Below are 19,873 nucleotides of genomic sequence, written 5' to 3' on the forward strand. Positions count from 1 at the left end.
CCAAGGGAAAATTACAAAGGGAAAAGAGATGAGCACGACCATTTGGCAACAACTTTAAAAGATTTCAGTCACCCAATCAAGCTTTTCTTATGTAAATACTGCATCTTAAACACCCCCACCCCCCTTTTTAGCTGAAAATTGCTATATTTCAACAAACGCAGTTAACTGAAAAGCTTTCTATGCTGGGTAAGTGAGATCCTTTCCATTATTGGGTAAAGTTACTAGTGAAGATGAAGAAAGTGTGCAAGTGCATTTTTACACTTTAAAGTAACAGATTTTGAAAGGTTCTTTTCTGGAGTAAGGCTGGGATTCTGGAAAAGGCAGAAGTCTCTACAGGTATCTATCTCTCCAATGTCTTTCTTTTGCTTTAAAAATACACAGGAGATACGCACCTTGCAGGTAAGCTGAAATTGGCCCTTACCTACTAATATTTCAATACTATTACTTCCGATAGATGTGTATCTCTGTGGGGCTGTTCATTGTCTCAAATTGAGGTACAACCTATTTCATGTTACCCACCTTGGACATCAATCTCAATTGCAGCTCATGAAAGCATACTGCTGTACAACAGCTTTAAATCAAAAAGTACGAAACTACTTCCAGTTTAGACGGAGAGTGGAAATTAAATAAAAAGAATATACTAGCTTTGGCCAGGACAGAAAGGAAACAACTGAAGTCTAAAAAATTGCTTCTGTACCCAGGAAGACGTGAACGGCAGAACCTAATTCTGAAATTTCTTCTGGCAAGGCAATACCTTTTCCCTTTCACATTCCCACGTAGTGCTGCACTTGGAATGGACACAGCTCTCCATCCCTGGAAAGAGCCCAGCAAGTGAAAAGACTCAGCACCATCCCTGGCAGAACTTTGTCCTGCCCTGGTCCCCTGTCAAAGCACTGACCACCACACGTGTGACCTAATTCAGTAACACTGAAAGGCGATGTCCTGTAAGACTAAACATTACTTTATCCTGAGATGGGGTGCAGTGTGCAGGACAGACCTCCTCCACATATTACTCTGCTCCATGATGGCTTGGAATGGAAAGTTTCTTTAGGGAGAAATAATCAGGTATTACTTCAGCCTTTAATTCTCACTCCACAGTGGGCCTCCTTTGAGTAAAGACTGCCGACTGTGACAAATTGTGCTGCATCAGTGCTATAATATGAAGTGGAGTCCATTAAGAACTGAGCTGAGATCACCAAACTCATTTTGATTAACCTCCAGGTCACTAAACACTTATAAATATGTTACACAGCAGCTGCTAAACATATTTATATATGCTTAAGGTCACAGCATCATCTGTTGGTTTTTGGAGTTAAGTCAAAAATCTTATGTTTCCTTCTGTGCTGCTTTTAGTAAAGGCACATCCAACATAATATTTAAGAAGTAGTTATCTCAAAGCATACTACCAGACTCTCTCCTACATCTCCCAATTCCCTCCTCCATTCTTCTGGGAGGCTAAATAAAAATCAAGTCTTTTAAAAACAGTCTGCTGTACACGTAGTGACATCTAATGGCAAAAATTCGACTGACCGGCTATGAATTCTATAGCAGAAGAAACCCAGTTAAGTATACAGTTTTACAGTATTTACCACATAAACACCAATGGCTGGGTTGCTTAGGGATGATGCAAGTGATAATTAGGAATAATAGGAAGAAATTAAGAAAAGAAACACTTATGTTGAGTAAAATCAAAAAAATGTCTTCATGGTGAGATGCAGTTACTCTCCAAGGGAATGAAGGAAACCCCAGTACTTGAGACTTCTGCATACAGACAACACATTAGAAAATGTACTGGGTAGAGAAATCCTGCATTACATAGGAACTAGATGACCTGTCAGGTATTTTCCAGCTCTATCTCCTCCAATACCGTGATACCAGATCACATATTTTTCCCCATTTAGAAGAAAACGCAGCTGGGCCAATACGAATTTAGGATTATGCTATCAATTTAAACACTATACTTAAGCCTACACATTTCTTTTTTCTGCTCTGCTGCTACAAGTAGAACTCAAAGTGTTCAGCAAATGGAAGAGATTAAAAATGGGAAAGGGAGGAATCTGCTTGCTTTCTGTGGTTTATTTACTCTGTTGACAATTTAGTAATTCACAGCACTTGCATAATGCCAGAGCCAGTTGTTACGCTCGAGGAAAGGGCTGCCACCCAGGGGGACCTAGACAGGCTGGAGGAATGTGCTGACAGAAACCTTATGAAAGTCAACAGGGACAAACGCAAGGTCCTGCACCTGGAAAGGACGAGCCCCCTGCAGCGGTGCCGGCTGAAGCCTGACTGGGGGAAGCAGCTTTGCTGAAAAGCCCCTGGGCATCTTGGCAGACAGGGAGCTGAGCATGAGCCAGCAGAGTACCCTGGCAGCCAAGAGGGCCAGCAACATCCTGGGCTGTGTGACCAGGAGCAGAGTCAGGAGATGGAGGGAATGGATCATCCCCCCCTTACTTGGCGCTCCTTAGACTCCATCTAGAGTATCACGTCCAGTTTTGGATCCCCCAGTAAAGGAAAGATGATGCTAAACTGGAGTGAGTTTAGCAGAGGGGCCCTTAGATGGTCAGGGCTTGAGCACTCACCCTGGACGGGCTCAAGGATGAGGGTTAGTTCAGCCTGGGGCAGAGACGGCTTTCGAGAGAAACTTAACAGCAGCCCCCCAGCGCCTAAAAGGTCAGCAAGAACATGAAGCTGGGCTCTTCACAGTGGGGCATGGTGGGAGGATGAGACACAATGGGCAAGAGTTAAAACATGAGAAGTTCAGACTGGATGCAAGTTTCCCAGTGAAAACGGTCAGGCACTAGATCTGGTGGCACACAGAGGTTGTGCAATCTCTGTCCTCGGAGTTTTTCAAGACCCAACTGGATAAAGCCCTGAGCTCTCAGCTGAGCCATCTGACGAGAAGGTTGGGCCAGAGACCTCCTGAGGCTCCTTCCAGCCTGAATGACACTACAGTCCTAGATTGTCAGCTTCACTGTGCTGTTGACAGTCTGGTGTACTATTGGGTCCAAAATACAACCGGTCAAATTCAAAACATTCCCTTTAAGACAGTCCTGTTCTGCTCTTTTGTTTTCCTTCATTTGCAATCTACCCGAAGCTTAATCTGCACTTAATCTCTTTTCTCTGCAAAACAAGTAGCATCAGATCTAATTGTGTCTTCTGAGCTAACACAGAAGTCCATGTATTTAAAGAGAGGAGATGACATGCAAGATCTGGTCATCATTAAAAAGCTGAACAAAGAAATTGTAAGAAAGAAGAGCACTGACAATACAAAGGAGCACACCAGTGATCACAGCTGCTGAGCAGTGTCTCTTATACTGAGATGTCTTCCTTTAATTGGACCTGAAATCGTCAGTAGGTTAGTGTGTTGTCTCTGACTGCTACACAGAAGTCACTCCGCAGCCCTCGTGTTTAATACTTGCTGGTACATGATTTAGTACCCCCTCAGTGTTGCCATCTGATGAAGGTTTATACTGTCGTTTTCCTCAGATTGGAACAAATTTGAACTAGTTACAAAACTGAGTTCAGAGGTAGGTGTGGTTTAGCTATGGACAATGATAAAAGTGGATTACGCTTCTCAGCAGGACAAGAAATGAAGGCACAACTTTTCACATGGAAACATGTCAAAGCTCAGGTTTTTGCGGTGTGCAGAGGGATCAAGTTCTACAACTTTCTGTGGATTTTCTGGCATGCATCTGATACTCTGTGCTCACCCCTCATCTAAACCTGTAACAAAGCCCTTCATGCAGTCAGAAAAAAATGATTCAGCTTCTGTAATGAGCCCTGTGGCAGCCTGAGCACTGGGGTGAGTTGAGGACAGAAACGTGTAGGGAACAGAAGAAGGGTTCGGAGGTGGAGTCTAGAAGGGCTGGAGGTGAGGAGAGTTTGGGGCAGAAAAGATGGAAATGGAGGGGAGGGTAGATGGAAATGAAGAATGAATGACAAGGGTTGGGAACATCCTCACTAGGTGCCAAACGTTTTTAGGGCCAGGAGGATGATGGGTGCTCTAGAGAAGGGAGATGAAACGGAGAAGCAGAAGGAAGCGCAGGGAGGAACATACAGAGAGATGCTACTCCCAGGGTAAACACAAGGAAGGTCCCTCCAGCACGAACATGGAGCCTCTCAGCCAGGTCTGACTGAAGGAAGGGAAGGATTCACAGGGGAGCCTCAAAAGCGGGGTGCTACCAGAGGTCTGACTTCCTACACGTCCTCTGCCTGTGCACACTACCGTGAGGCAGGGCCACGGTCCAACGCAGCCACCCCAGCCAGGAGCTGGGTGAGCGCCAGTCCAGCAGCGTGGCACAGCGGGGCGATGCTGAAGGAGCAATGCTGCAAGGACAGGAGCCAGGACGGGGCACACAGCTCAGGTAGGGAAGAGCTTCCACTGAGTCACACCTCACACATCCTGCTAGCCACAAGCTTGCACCAATTATTATTTAGGCACCTCTGCACTGTGCTTCCTGATGCTTTCCATAGCACTCATGTAATGTAGGGATTTCTCCCAGTTATCCTGCCCTGGGCACTGGACCTGAAAAATTATCCTGTTACTGTGACCTGGCCACCTAAGCAATCGGCTGGTGAAAAAAAAAATGGCCCACAAGCTCATGGAAGTTTGCCATTTCTGCTCCAGATCTTTAACCTACATCAGTTTTGCAGCGAATGCACTGCAGCACCTCAGGGGAGTAATTTGTGTAAACATTTTAAAAGGAACATTTTTTTTTTTTAATGCTGACACACTGCTAAGGTGGCTACTTGATTACAAACTGTGAAAATGACTGCGTTAGGCTGCACTCACAAATCACAGTGTACTGACCAAATTGCCCTGTGCTTATCTGTGCCAGGTCTGCAGCATGACAATATTTCCTCTCTCCTTTAAATGTCAAAGTATGATTTGGGGGGTTGTTATTTAAACACACTGACCTGCACAATAACCAGAAGTACTTTATTTAAATCTGTCTTGAGCTGGGACTAGCCTTAAGCGCTTATAATCTGTCATACTTTGACACCAAATGGGTTATTATAATGAGAGTAATTCAGGAGTGAGACCCGTGAATGCTTCCTCCCTGGAGAATTTACACATAAACATGTGCATGCAGATACATATGCTCTTTTGTTATGGATTTTCCTTCTTGCTACATTGTAGGCTTCCTTGGAGAAGTGAAATTGTTTCTGTCATCAGGGGATATGGGAGAACTGGAGAAGGGAGAAGAGAGCAAGGGAAAACAAACCCCAACATTGCTTACTTTGCTTTGATGGGAAGTTCATCAGTGTGTCAGCACTGTTAGCGAAGGCCAAGGCACACAAAATCTGAATATTGGCTTGAACAGCTATAAAATGGCATTAAAGGCAGTTCCCATGTAAACAAAACAAACAAATTTAACATCAGTATATCTGCAAGCTAAGTATTCCCCTCTTGGTAGCTGCTACTGTAAGTGTACTAACCTGGATTTACATTTCCTCTGCTGTTCAGGGGGGAAGCTCGCCCCTTGCAATAACAAAGTTTTAAAAAAGCAACCATGAAAGCTGGTGATGTGACAGGCACTAGGTCTGCCACAAGATTTTTTCCATTTTTCAGGTTAGAAGGAAAAAGAAAATGTTATAGTTGTGTGTGTGTGCGTCCATGAAAAGCTCTGACATGCATTGACACTGACAAAACACTAGGAAACATAGATGAAAAAGCACCCACGTTTGTACTGGGGTGTGCGTGTGTGTCTGCTGACATCAGGCACACAGAACCAACACCGAAGTATTCTTCCCAATGACTGGGCCTAAGTGGCAATGCTAAAATGGGGACTAATTTTCTAGCATCATAAAGATGTGATAGCGCACATCATCTTGTAATCCACTGCAGTCCAACCGAGCACACTGCCTGTTTTTCTTCGTCTGGCTGATCTAAAGATTATTGTGTAAGATACTTTTTTGAAGAATAACAGAAATAGCCTTTCTAAATATATCCTTTTTCTTCTGATTACGCAAATACTTGCGCCTTTAGCATCATCACCATTACTTAGATTTCACTAAGAAACAATCCATGAGGGAGAACTTAAAAATCAGTTGATCCTACCATGCTGATTCAATGCTCAGCCCCTCAGAAAAGCAGCCACAAAAACTTATTCTTTGTTTACATGCTACTGTCATCACATTAACCATTTTTCCAGTGAAAACATCTGCCCAACAGGCTACCTACTTGGTAGTCATTTAAAGCCCAATAAAACTCAGGAGTGTCACACCACATCAAACACTGGAAGAACCACATAAGAGGCACGTGTAATTCATGAGTATTGACGCTAGTAACAACACAACTAGAAAACATTTTTACTGCTGAATGCATGCTGAGATCAGAACAAATCTCCCTATCCCATTTTACAGATAACAAAAACTGAGGAAGAGATCCAAAATTAATAATGGTCTAAAATATGGACAGAAGAATAATAAAGTAGTTGAATATAATGAGGAAAACATACTGCAAGCCTGCAGACAAATAAATACTTAACTTCATTTGATCCTAATGATATAAGGGTGTGTGACTGAAAAACATGAAGGATATTTGGTGAAAAACTGTAGATTTTTTTTTTGTTTGGGTTTTTTTTAAGTTTTTTTTTGTTGTTGTTTCTTCTTTCCCCTTTTTCATTTTTTGTAGGTTGCAGCTATTTAATTTTGTTTTTTATAAAGCTCTTTTTAATTAAAGATTTTTTGGTCTGAATTTCACCATGACTGCAGCATTTGGGAGTCCACAGGGATTCCCTGAAATACCTTTATTGCATGGCATTCTTACAAGTGCAGCAAGACCTCTGCATTTGAATTTATTTGTATAATAGCAAACTACGCCCTTTGTACTCAGTGCAACCTGTACTGGATAAATACAATATAATGCCGTGTGACAGAAGACACGGGACTACTGAAAAGCAGGCAAGTCAGATGGTTAGTAATCCCATTGAAGCTCTGCTCTTAGTGACCCCTGCCTACCTTCCTGACAACGTGGATTTAAACAGCAGCTCTAACAGCAGCTGCTTGCACACTGTCTCCATAAGACATAATATCTGAGTACTAAAAGGAGATATACATTTCTTAGCCCAAGTGGAGTGTGTGATGGGTAAAAGAGGTAATCTGCCCGGCAAGCATGAGCACCCATGAACTGGGTTTGTTTATAGCAAAAAAAGAAATTTGTCCTGTACGGCATGATGCAGTCAAGCTGAACCAGAATGCCAAGAAGGGTGATTTAGCCCAGTGTGACTTGATATCCAAAAGGGAATGACTCATATGACTATCTCGCTATGCACCTTCTATTTTTGTGCATGTTTATAAATAGCTGTATTAAGAAGTCGGAAGGCCTTATGAACTCTCTCCTAGAATGATTACTTGAAAGTGGATAAGAGTCTGCTCCCAGCACACGAACAGCCAGGAGGTCACCAAAGCACGGTGCTAAAAAGCTACAGGAGGCTAAAGGGACACTCCCTGTTTCACTGAATCAGTTTCCTCCGGTGTGGCACTGCCATGGGAGAGGCTTGACCCCTGAGCTCCCTCCTCTTCCACCTGGGGATGTGGACCTCCTGCCACCTCTCACCACGTTCTTACAATGTTCAGTCACATCATCACACCATTGTTGAGCACCTCTGCAGTTCCACGGAGCTCACTGTGCTGGCAACCAACTGAAAACCTAATAAAATCCTGATCGTTTCATGCCAGCTCTTCAGTGTATCTTTTCACAGTAAAATGTCATCTGGCTGACAGCACACTGAACGCAACTGTGCATGTGCAGCAGCATGGCGAGGAAGTTCTCCAAAGGGATTTCCCAACAGACACATTTTCACTTACCTATCTTTGCCCAATAGCCTGGAGCTGTTACATGTTTAGCATTATTATTACTACCACTATTACCATCAGTCTCGGCTCTTTGGCACTCCAGACAGTTTCACAAGAGCGATGTGGTGCCTATGTCAGCAGGGTTTCAGCTGGGTCTTTTCTTCATCTTTGGCTTAGAAGATGCCTGAAACCTATTGTGACAACTGCAACAGGTATTTAATGTGTTAGTGAAACTGCTGGCCATCATTAAAAAGATCTTATAGCTGTTATGTTACCATTTAATATGATTCTTACAAGGTTACTTAGATGTCCAGTTAGAACCGGTGCTCCCATGTGAACTCCATCAATAAAGTAAAGGGCTCTTCCCATTCATATTTCCCCAGATAGCATTGCTAAAAAAAAAATTTGTTTAATTTTCTCTCAGCTATCACCACTGGAAAACAACCTAAAACCTTAAAACTGCTCTAAAACCTGAAACCCTCCTACCATTGTTATGTCTCTCCTTTTCTGTCACAAAAATCTTAGGCTGTTCAATCACAATCTTGTACTTGCACAACGTATGTGCCAAATCCCACAGAGCAGTCATGGAATTAGCTTTCTTCATGAGTCCCATTAAACAGATGGCTATTCTCCTGGTTTCTTGTGTGTGTGTTTTGTTTTGGTGTTGTTTTTTTTTCTTTTCCCCTGACTAGTGCTGTGATTTAAACTAGCAGATCTTCTGGCTAATAGGCAAAAAGACAAACAGCGTGAAAACGCAGTTTCCTCGTCTGAAACATTTCTTGCCACCCAAGAACGTGTACTCAATCTAAAGTCCTCCCTTATTCTTTACTTTTAAGGCAATAAAAATTACTGAGGTACCGCATTTTTAATGCCCTAAAGCTCACGTTTTGAAGTACAGAATTTCTACGTAACATCTGACTCCGAGGCAGAATGTTAATAAACAACACAGAGTCCTACACCGCAATTTTGTTTCAAAAGGATTCCATAGAGGGCAACAGCTCTCCTAAATAACCAAATCAAGCCAAAAATAATCCTGATACAATAACAATGGAATTGTCTCTAAGATGACTGAAAATTCTCATTCATGACTCTGAAAATCACCCTTCCTTCCCAAAGCACTCCTGCTTTCACAATTTAAGAATGGTTACTCTCCAAAGGAGGGAAGGAGTAGGGCTCTTGAGGTCTGTGGTTAATCTCTAATGGCATGAACAGCATACAGCAGTCTATTTGATTGATGAGTAACCAAAAAAGAAAAAAACGTCTCCCCAAATCACTGGTTGCCTGCACGAGCTCTGCAGCATAGTGACATCCAGGGCTCTAAAATGATGGATTTACCTTTTAGTAAAACAAAATTCCAGATAAAATTATATTTCTCTCTGTCTCCCACAAGAAATGGCTTTGGTTAGCTCAGCATGTAAAGTTTCTTCCAATTCTTACATGATTTTATCAGCAATTCTGAGCTGATCTACAAAATATAGCTCCCCCCCCCCAAAATCAATCACAAAAGTGTTATTTCCAGCTCTCCCTTTACTATAATAAATACATATAGGCTAAGTTGTAATTCACCCCTCCTAATACATGGTAGAAAAAAGCCATATATGGTTCTGCTCTGTAAAGCAAAATGTGAAGAAAGGAAGCGCCCTTTCAAAAAAAGAAAGGATAAAAAAATCAGCCTGATATAAATGACTATTTCTCATGAAGAGGGAAGAAGCACGGGTCCTTTTGAAGAAAGATATGTCAATATTGGTTAATAGCTCCCTTAGAAGCTGCAGTTACGGTAAGCATTAATATTTGGACTTTAACCCCTCAAAACACACAGAAACTTGGCGTAGAGAGAAAATATTCCCCCCGTTACTGAAACGCCACCAGCTTCAGGTAGAGCAAGCACAGCAGCTATTCAGAGTCTGCAGAAACACTACGCAGTCACTTAGGCCAGGAAGCCGTACCACTTCATCCAGCTGATGGAGGACATGGACTTTTTTTTATTTTGGAAGCCAAATGTAGTTTCATGGACCAAAATGTACTGCCTGGATATTCAAAGAGCACTGACAGAAAGCAAAGTGGGGCTTACTTCAGGGTGACCCATCAGGATCCCTAAAGGAAGTCCAAAGTCTGGGAGTGTTCGGAGGAGCAGGGCAGAGGGGAAATGACCAGACACCTTGAGACTGGAGAACTGTGAATGGCCTGAATTTGAACAGGAGTAACTCCTTCCCTGTGACTGAATGTTAAATAAAAGACCCGGCAGAAAGAGCCTTTCTGCTAGGGGCTTATTTCAAAGGCAACAGATAACGTACCCTGGCACTGGCTCCAATTATGGCTACCAGTCCTATCTTAGCCTAGTTTACTTTGGGGATTTCACAGTTGGCAGCCTTTCATCTAGAAGTAGCCTGGTTTGAATAAGCAAAGAAACTTGAATGAGTACTTAACCTTCCTGCACTCCACCGCACTTCCCAGCAGAGAAGAACAGCACCTCCGAGCTTAAGGGGAAAAGGGAAAACAATGGAAAATGTATACTCTCCAGGGATTAAAGACGGTAAGTTTTACTGTAGCACTTCAGTCTTCCTGCTACATAACTGCAGCTTTTAAAATCACAATTAGAATTTTAAACCCAAGTTTCAAGATCAAAAGGACCAGACTGGAAAATACTGCATAGAAATTGACAGGCTCTAGGATGTAAAACACCTAAAAGAGTTCTGGTTTTTATTTATACTGTTGTTCTTTTTAAAAAATTTATTCCCCATTTCCGCCTCGTTCTTTTTCCTTTTGACACTTTAATGCACCATGTCCATTACTATATTTCCTCACCAGTATGTTCTAGCCATCAGCAGTGCTGCATTACCCTGCTGTTGGAGAAAATAATACGGAAAAAGTGCTTTGCTGGCACCGGCGACATGGAATATGAATTATACATACATAGAGGGAGAGAAATGCTGATGGAAGATTAGTCTGCCTGCATGTGCGCAAGCGTGCATGTGCATGTATATATACACACACAGACCAGAAACAAGACATACAAAATGCACATTTTAAACTCATTTACACTAACTGTAACTGTTTCTCTGTACAACAGAAATTCTCTCTTATCAGTGCAGCTTTTATAGATCAGTTTTAGGACGAGTGAAAACTTACCTAAATTCTTCTGACCCCACCACAATGAGACTGTAGTATCTAACCGGCTGCTAGGCGGTTTAGAACCAGAACCACGTTCTAGAGTGCCTGAAACTATGTCAATGCAATGCACACCACACATTACGATAGAGACTGAACACCATTTCTCAGGTGGCACAGGGAACAGCAGACAATAATGTAACTATCCACCTCAATTTAGCAACCCAATGACTAGGATTTAAAATGGCCAGAGGTTGCAAATAGCTAAGCTGGATCCCAGTTCCTCGGTTTAATAACTGCTATGTCTAAATCGTCTCCTCTAAAATCAATGACACTGAATTCTAAATTCGTTCAATCTATTAAAAAAAATTGCTTTAATTTACAAAATTGCAACATGCAATCCTGAGAATCATATTAAGGTATAGTACATTGAGGTCAAAGACGCTGCCTTCAAAGATAGGATTGCTCCTCATGTAGGCACATCAAAACTCATTTTATAGTGATTAGTTCAGGTATTGATAACTGTAGTTGCACCAGCAAGAGGCTCATTTTAGCATCCATTTGGATGTGTATTTTACAGCCAGCTAGTACTGAATTACGTCTTCCTAAGGCTGCACTGCTAACAGCATGTAAGCCAGCTATTTCACAACTATGTTTTTACCTTTCCATACATATACTGCAGTCACACTTTCAGCTGCTAAGACGACATGCTCAGAATGACACTCACTGCTAGCATGAGAGATGCTGAAAATGATGATGACAAGCATCTAGCTCCAAAAATGTCTGTTGACTTCAGGTGTCAACCTAATAATCAATTTTCAAAAGTGTGTACTGGGCACTTACTGTAGGAAACAAAAGCTCACAGACAGTGAACACTAAGTCCTGGAAAGTTTCAGGCTGGGCATCTACAAACTGAGGAACTAACTCAAAATTGGCTGGTACTAGAAGATACTGGCTGAATTTACTGTCTTTCATATCAACAGGGAAAATGCTATCTCATTTGCTTAAAATTGTTTGCTTTTACTGAAGGCTTACTGTGTCGCAGGTCTGTACACACATAAATATTTACCTGTCACTATAAATACGTGTATTGTTGTAAGAACTACAGTGTGATAAAAGACTTCATTCTTTGGAGCTACCTGGTGCTCAGAGGCCTCTGAGGGGTTCTAACCTCCAGCAACAGAACCAGCCCTTGGGGTCTTCGCCAACACCAACCTAAGTTATGAAAAGAGTTCCTTGGAGTTCAGTGGATATATTAGGTCTTCAACACACAGCCCTTACCAGTCAATGGGTGTGCCGAGACCAAGACAGATATAAAAAGAAAACCACTGTTTTGCAATTCCTTCACATGGTCTTCCTGAAAATAAGGGGGATTACTACACAGGGTATTAGAAAGTTATTTAGCATTGCCTGCTGTAAACTGTTACTCAGGCCAAGCTTAAACATCCTGGGTAGTGTGAAACCACAGATACTGATGGTTCAATGAAGAGGTCTTAAAAACATGTCTCTTTTCTTTAGCCTGACATGCTAGACTTCATTTGGGAAACACTGGCCTGCATGCACAAGACGGACTAGCACATCATAAAATTTTAGGTAACAGGGAAGGTATTATGTAGCTGTAGAAATTAATCTAAGCTCAACATAGAGCAGGCCTCAAGGTGAGGTCGAAGACTAATTCAAATGGTGTAAACCTAGTATCTTCTACAGCCACCCCTTTTATTTATATGATTTTATCTTCTCTAATTAAAAGGGTGGTGGTCTGCGCTGAGGATGATACCTACGTATAACTGGCTGACACTCAGATCTTGATCATCCAGCTCTGGTTAACGAACATTGATTTTCTGCCCCAGTGGAAGTGATTTTATTCTGATGCATGCCATTTAAATTAATTTTACACAGCTGCTTAGTGTGGCTTGGCAAGGCAGAGGCAAACAAGCTTTCTATGTCTAAATGAGACTCCTGAGCTGGTAAAGGATAACAGCTGAAGATACATTTCTCTCCCCTACTGATACTTGGCTACTGATTCAACAAGTTGACCTTGAAGGGGATCACAACCAACCTGTACAGAAATACTGCTGTTGTAACCATGACCCTGAGACAAACATTTTGTTTTCTTCTTAATTTTACATAGAAGGTGTGTTTTATAGTAATAAAATTCCAACAGCTTTTGAACTCCACAACTGAATCTTATAAACTCAAGACATCCAAAGAAAAAGGCTGGACATTATTCATGCACTTTGGCATATAACAGTGGCTATCTTTCCAGTTAGACAAAATAGTACAGTGTGAGTGCTCTCCTGTTTCACCAATTTTTGCTTTTTGGACAGGAGAATCAGTAGACTTGTGTTCTAATATTTTGTTTTGCTTTGTAATTTTTCATATGCATATATATGAATCATGTTATTAAGGAAAAAAAACCAAACAAAAAAAGCAGCTACAGAAAACTGGTAATTAAAATTTGTTAATAACTGTGAAGGCAGCAGTAATTTGGGCATTAAAGATTCCCTACAGAGGTAACAACTGAAATAACGTGATGGCAGGGAAGTCAATGAAACTTGTATCTCAGGTGAAGCTGGACTTAGCTGTGAGGGAGCAACAGGCTGGGAGCCAGTGTAGATACTTTCTCCCAGTGCCGTCATTTATGATATGGTTATAGAAATTACAGTGTGAAGGACTCCGGTGAGAAAACAGTAGCTGCATTTCAGGCAGATATTTGGCACTGGATACTTAGTGCTGCTAAAAATTGTTCTAGCAGACAACTGAAATTTTTCTAACACATGCACACTCAATTACAGTGTAATAAAACTTGCTTGAAAATCCCGTTAAGAAACCCCATCATCACTCCTGCAGTACACTACCTCTCATAAAGGGATCATACTTTGGGGGTTGCAGCTCACTGCCCAGGCAGCAATGACAATACCACCACCAAGTCAAGAAAACAGGGTTGCACAGCACCGCTGCTAGACAAGAACGCCAACAACAAGAGGAGAAAGATGATGCCTGGGTCAGGGGAAAGAGGGATCTCACTCCTTCTCAGTGATCAGGTTCTTCATCTCCCTTGCAGGCACAAGGAAACGGAGCTGCGTCAAAAGCCATGCAGGTGAGTGAGCGAGTGTCATGCAGATTTGTAATCGTACCATCACAGTGGTGGGAGTAAAAAGGAAACAAAAAACTACAATCCCCTCTACGATGCAAGTATTTGTGTATCTTTCACGTGATTTTTATACTCCTTCAGCAGCCAGATGGCATGTTCATAAATATTAAAAATTGCCAAGGACCCACAGCAAGTCCAGGTTACATTGCTACCTACCCATACTGGTCAGGCTGGTGCATCAAGGGAGCCTGAGTGTTGACATAGTTGGGGTGCTGTGAAGAAAACATGAGGTGTCCACCAGCCCCAGACTGGCTGGGATAAGCAGGCAACCTAATGTATGGTGGCATAAGGCAGAACAAAAGAACAGCCTCTTTGGATTTGCTCTGTATCACAAATATGAATAACACTCCTTCCATATGCAAGTATGGAGGACTTGCAAGAATAGCCAAAAGCCATTATGCTTTCTTCTCTACAGCTGACTTGAGATCAAAGAGGAAAACGGTGTGCTTGCAACTCCTTGGCATCAGAGGGGTGTGACAGGTTTCGCTCAATTTGCAGTTTATAAATAGCCCTTTTGCCAGTACTTGCAATAGAGATTCGATGACTGCACAGCCCTTCCACAGGTGCTGAATTACTGGAATGGGCAGTATGTGATGAAAATGCTCAGAAATGGTGCAGTTTTGTCAAGGCAAAGCTAGAAACCAAAAGCAGTTTTACAAAAGGAATAGGTGAGATAGGAGCAGTAATCATTTAACCTAGTTTTTGATCAAACACGAGACACTATGCCCAAAGTGTAAGTTGAATCACAATCAAATACTTTCTGCTTAACACAAAGTTTCTTCTTGCTGTAAAGACCAACAAACATGAGCTTTTGCTTTCATTATGTGATTATAAAGAAAGTGTTCCTGCAGCTGCAGTGACGGCCCATTTATTCCTTCGTGCCTGACCTATCAGCTTACAGCCTAAACCAGACAGACAGAAGCAGACTTTTGTAAATCCTACTAGACAGGTCTGTTAAAAAAATAACACAAGCAAGAGACTGCTGGTTCACAGATAACTGCTGGAGTACGGTCTATTTTAAGGCAGCGTGGTTCTATTTTACTGAACAAGAACATGAAGTACACTAAATTTACTGCTATTGTTTTAAAAGTTTGCTCTTGCTTATCACTGGAAGCCACCTGCCTTCCAAACTCGCAAAAAAAGAAAGTAACAGATACAGGGACACAGTAGCTTCCTATTTCTAGTTTTACATTGCGTCTTGAATTAGAGTGACTCTAGTGTCCAGAAACACTGGTCTTGAATGATAAATACCTGTATGCCTATACGTGCATCTGTGTATGCATACGCATAAATAAATGCAAGATGCTTAATACACACATACACGCATAAACATTCTTACCAGAACAGTGCAACCAGCTTTGTGTAATTCTCAAATGTAATGCAACTTCTCGTAACAGAAAAAGATCGTAAATACACACGAGTTATTTGAGTCCAGGGAAAAGTGGAAATTACTTCATCTGAAAAATTTCCCAGAAAATATTATTTCATTGCAAGTATTCAGGCATCTTAAGAATAATCATGGACAGAAAACTGCCTTTGCCAAAATCCACGCACAAAAGGCAACATGGAATTATGCTGCCCAATGGGGAGACAAGAAGACAGATGATGGCTCCAACCTCTACAATCCTGTTGGCAGGTTCTCTCTTATGGATGCATAGGTGGCAGTTATCAACTCCAGATAACTACAGATTGTTTTTACACCTCCTTCCACCCTTCCCTTCCAGCTGCTCCCCTCAGTCTGTCCTCCTCTCCCTCTCTGCATGCCTGCCTAGGAACAAGAACATCCTGTAGAGGAGAACGGCAATCAGTGCTGCTGCGTACAACATGGCAGTAAATGCAAGAATTGATGGGCAGCCTCCTAAGCTTCCTTACTCCCTTGCAGGGGCAAGCTGCCAAGGACATGTTGGCCTTCTCCCTACTGGAGATAAAAAATATATATCTAGCTAATCAATTTTAAGTTGCAGAGGGCTTGTTTTCATCTCCTAATGTCACTGCAACCCTGTGGGTTTTCTTAAAGCCTACAGTGCCAAGAACCAAACTGGAAGTGGCCATCATCTCCGTTGTCATAGCTGCTTTTTGAGAGGATAATTCAAACACACAACAGCATACTTTCCCCTTACGTTTAAGGAAGAGCATTCTTCCCACACGCCATCTCCTCCCAGAGATAAGGGCATGGACAGAACACATATAAATGCAGATGCATACACCTATACAGTGCCATTACTTCAGAAATGACAAGAAAAACATTCCTACTAGTTTAAACTCCTTTCACCTAGACGCATACCTGCTCTGAGCGGAGTTTGCAGCAGCCTGCATCACTGCAGCAGCCGCCTCCTGTGCCTTACGATTCACAGTTGGCATGGGTGGGCCCATCCCTGGGCCTCCCTGCTGAGACATGCCAGGAGAATTGGGGGTCATACTGCTCATGTTTCCAGGAAATGGTCTGCTCTGCATCCCAGCTGATGGCATCCGTCCCAGGGGCATGGTACCGCAAGGCTGGCTTGGCCCCTGTCCATGCATCTGACTGTTGGCATTTAGACCCATGCCAGGTCCTGGGCCACTGTAACTTGTGTTGGGCACGCCGCTGTATGTCGGTGGTCTGGAGTAGTTTCCTGAACAAAATGATAAAAGCACAGAGAAAAACATTAAACTTCTGAGCAAATATTTCTGTTTAGGAAGTTAGCAGCTGCAGAACTTATATATGTGAACTGAAGTGAACCACGCTGGCTTCAAAGTCAGAACAACTTTTTCACCATGAGTACAGACAAGCAGTGGAACAAGCTGCCCAAGCGAGTGGTGCAGACTCCCTCCTTGGAGGTTTTCAAGACCCAGCTGGATAAAGCCATGAGTAACCTGCTCTGATCTTGTACCTGACCCCGATTTGAATACAAGGTCAGCCAAGAACAACTCCTGAGTGCCCTTCCAACCGGAATGATCCTGTGAACCTGATTTTCATGTACCCTCAAACATTTTCTTCCTAATATATGTCATGGGATAACAGCAAATACAGAAAAGCATAGCCTCCAGAGGCTTAATGACATAGCACACGGTACAAAACCACCTTATACAGTAAAGAGATATGTGGCGTGCAAGAAACCCATTACATACGCTCAAGGGAGAACCTTAATTTTGTAATTCCATGTTCTCATTCTTTATCTTTCTGCAATTTCACCAACAGGCTATTCTCACCAGCTTCTTGCTCCTAACCATTCTGCCTGTTTGTGGCAGAGATGCTTTGGCACGGACCGGTGAGGACAGCTGCCAGGCCCCGAGGAACATTCCCGCTCCCTCCAGCCCTACCCGGCCTTTCTGTTAAGTTCAAAGTTTGGCTATACCAGCAGAAGGGGTGGTAGTTTACAGCACACTTCTGGGAAAACTAGTATTTCAAGAGTAATCAGTAAAGTACAAAGATGCTAATATATACAGGTGCCTTATGAAGGACGGCATGAAAACCTGGCTGACCCCAATCTATGTTGCCACTGGAGCAGAGCGCTGCTCTGCTTGCAGCAGCTTAACTCATTTTAGTGCCGATTCGCCTATCATGTTGAAAGCTCAAGAAAAAGTGAGTGTACAGCATTCAGTGTTACAGAAACAAACCCAAGAAGCATGAGAAAGAGAGAAAAAAAGGTAAAGATATGATAGAAAAGTATTTTAGGAAATGGATCACATTACACTACTTCAGTCATCAGTTTTGACTTGTCTTTATTTCCATCTCATCCAGATTAGTGGAAACACGACCCGTTCCCTCCCTGTGGGATGCCGCAGAGCAGAGTTTCCTGACTACTCTCAGATATTCCCACGCTCGTTCAAAGGCAGCAGCCCTTGGACTCTTCCTCTGAACGTGGAGATCAGCCACATCTCTCCTCAGACCTCAGCTACCAGGCAGAGCAGTCAGTGGCATGCAACTCCTGTTTATATTTAAAATAAATATATTCATCCGTCATTTGAATGCACACATAATTAATTCAAATGCTCCTGCTGCTCTGCTTTGGCTAATCCTCCCGACCCGGTAACTGACTCACTCTGCTACAAGTTCTCCTCAGCAAGAACGTGAGAGACCCACGCTTCCCAAGGAAATGGAGCAAAAATTCTCTTCTGTTTTAGAAAGCAAGTTTCTGCCTGGGGGTCTTCGTAGAAGGATCCCCAATATGTGGCTCAACAGAGATGAAAGGCTCCCAGATTCAGTTTTATGCTGACTTCAGACTGCCTTGTCACTTCTCCTCCTCCTCTAGGCTTGGCCACTGGCAGCTGACTATTTTCTGTTCAGTGAGCTATCGCCCCTAGCCAGAGTTTTGGCTGCTGGACCTGCTCAAGCCACACTCCCGATCCAACGTATGTGACCACAAACCGAAGGGTTCACTAGTTTCATACGGCTCTGCTTAGTGTTAAAGATGTAACACACAACTCAGATGTTGCTCTGTTTTTCCAGCTGCTTTGTGCAAGAAAAATGTAATGCAGCAAGATGGGGTATACATGTGCTCAAAGATTATGCACAGCCAGTTAACACATTTTATGTACACGCTATTAGTAACACTGCTTCCAAAGAGAAGTGAATTCCCTCCCTAGACTAGCAGGCCTGATATCCATAATCACTGGGAGCTACTGTCAGTCCGATTTACATAAAGCCAATTTGTTTTGTCAGTTAGGGTCTACGAAGTATGGTTCAGCAGCATCCTTGGAGGAGCAAGCACCAATGCTAAACACTATTGCTGTTTTGATGCTATTTTGAATTGGGACAAAAAATCTCTTCTTTCGTGTTTTGGCTCCTCCAGCATACGCACAACACAGAAAAAACAGTGGAATCTTCTCCATAAAAATATGTGGCTCAGTTAAAATAGCTCATAATCATTCATCTCCAGGGATCCACATCCAAGAGCACAGGGAAGTGGTATCTTTTGAGTAAGGAAAACAAGTTTCAATGTTTTTTCCATGTTTTTTTTTCCCTAAGCATTTCCTCAATACCTCAAGTACTAGCTATTCTTACACCTTTCCCAGACCACAAAAAAAAAAAAACCCAGGCAAAATAAAAGCCAAACAAAATACAAGAGGAATTGCCAGGAATGAGGAGTGCAATCTTATTTCCATGTTTCTCTAATAGATTAGTAATTTGTTGGCAGTGGCTTTGACAGAAAACAGATGGATGCAGCATTAAACACAATGAATGCAGCAGATGCTAGGCCAGCCCACATCAGCTGGACGTGTCAGGCAGCCAAGTCCAAGAGCCCACACTTTTCAAGTGGGTACAAGCCTGGCAACAGCAGCTGAACAACTCCTCCCCTCCATACCCGAGGGATTTTTGATTCCAGCTCCTCCTCGGCAGAGCAAAATTGTACCCAGAGAGATGACATCTCAAATGCATGAGAAAAAACAAAGCAGTAACTTGAATCAGGAACAAAACAAGTGTGTAATGAAGATAAAATATAAAAAAGCCTACTAATAACCTGCCAAAGACAGATGTTCGTACTTACTGCTGAAACTCTGGTCCACTTTGTCCAGGTTTGCTGAACAAAGTGCTCTGATATCTTGCCATTTCTAGGCAAGCTGAAAAGAGGGGAATTTGAGAACTACCTGTTAGTTTTGCTCTCTGCTTGAGAGACATAGCTCAGATTCACAGTACTAAAAATAGTATCTTAAAATCATGTTAGAACTGTTTACATGTGCACTTAACCATAAAGTCTTTCTTGTACAGGCTATTTATTCGTATTGCTCTGAATTCCTCTGAAACTATTTTACCTAGAGGACTTCAGTAGATACAGTTGATATTTAAGTCTTAACTCCACAGGCTGTTGCATACGTGCATCTGGATTCTGA

General features: G+C 42.4%; 1 protein-coding gene and 1 long non-coding RNA gene across 14 annotated transcripts in view; one reads left to right on the plus strand and one right to left on the minus strand.

Moving 5' to 3' along the window:
- Positions 1-19,873, minus strand: part of ARID1B (AT-rich interaction domain 1B) — a 336,807-nt gene that overhangs the window by 46,111 nt on the left and 270,823 nt on the right. For all 13 annotated transcript variants that reach the window (XM_075087867.1, XM_075087874.1, XM_075087870.1 and 10 more), the window contains one exon: positions 16,347-16,674. In XM_075087867.1, the coding sequence (XP_074943968.1) occupies positions 16,347-16,674 (328 nt within the window). The remainder of the gene's footprint in view (positions 1-16,346; positions 16,675-19,873) is intronic.
- On the plus strand, positions 6,623-18,254 carry LOC142054808 (uncharacterized). The gene is made up of 3 exons (XR_012659671.1): positions 6,623-10,333; positions 13,973-14,008; positions 17,784-18,254. It is a non-coding gene; the product is annotated as an uncharacterized LOC142054808 (long non-coding RNA).

Source organism: Phalacrocorax aristotelis, chromosome 3 (genome assembly GCF_949628215.1).
Source record: "Phalacrocorax aristotelis chromosome 3, bGulAri2.1, whole genome shotgun sequence".
NCBI lineage: Eukaryota > Metazoa > Chordata > Aves > Suliformes > Phalacrocoracidae > Phalacrocorax > Phalacrocorax aristotelis.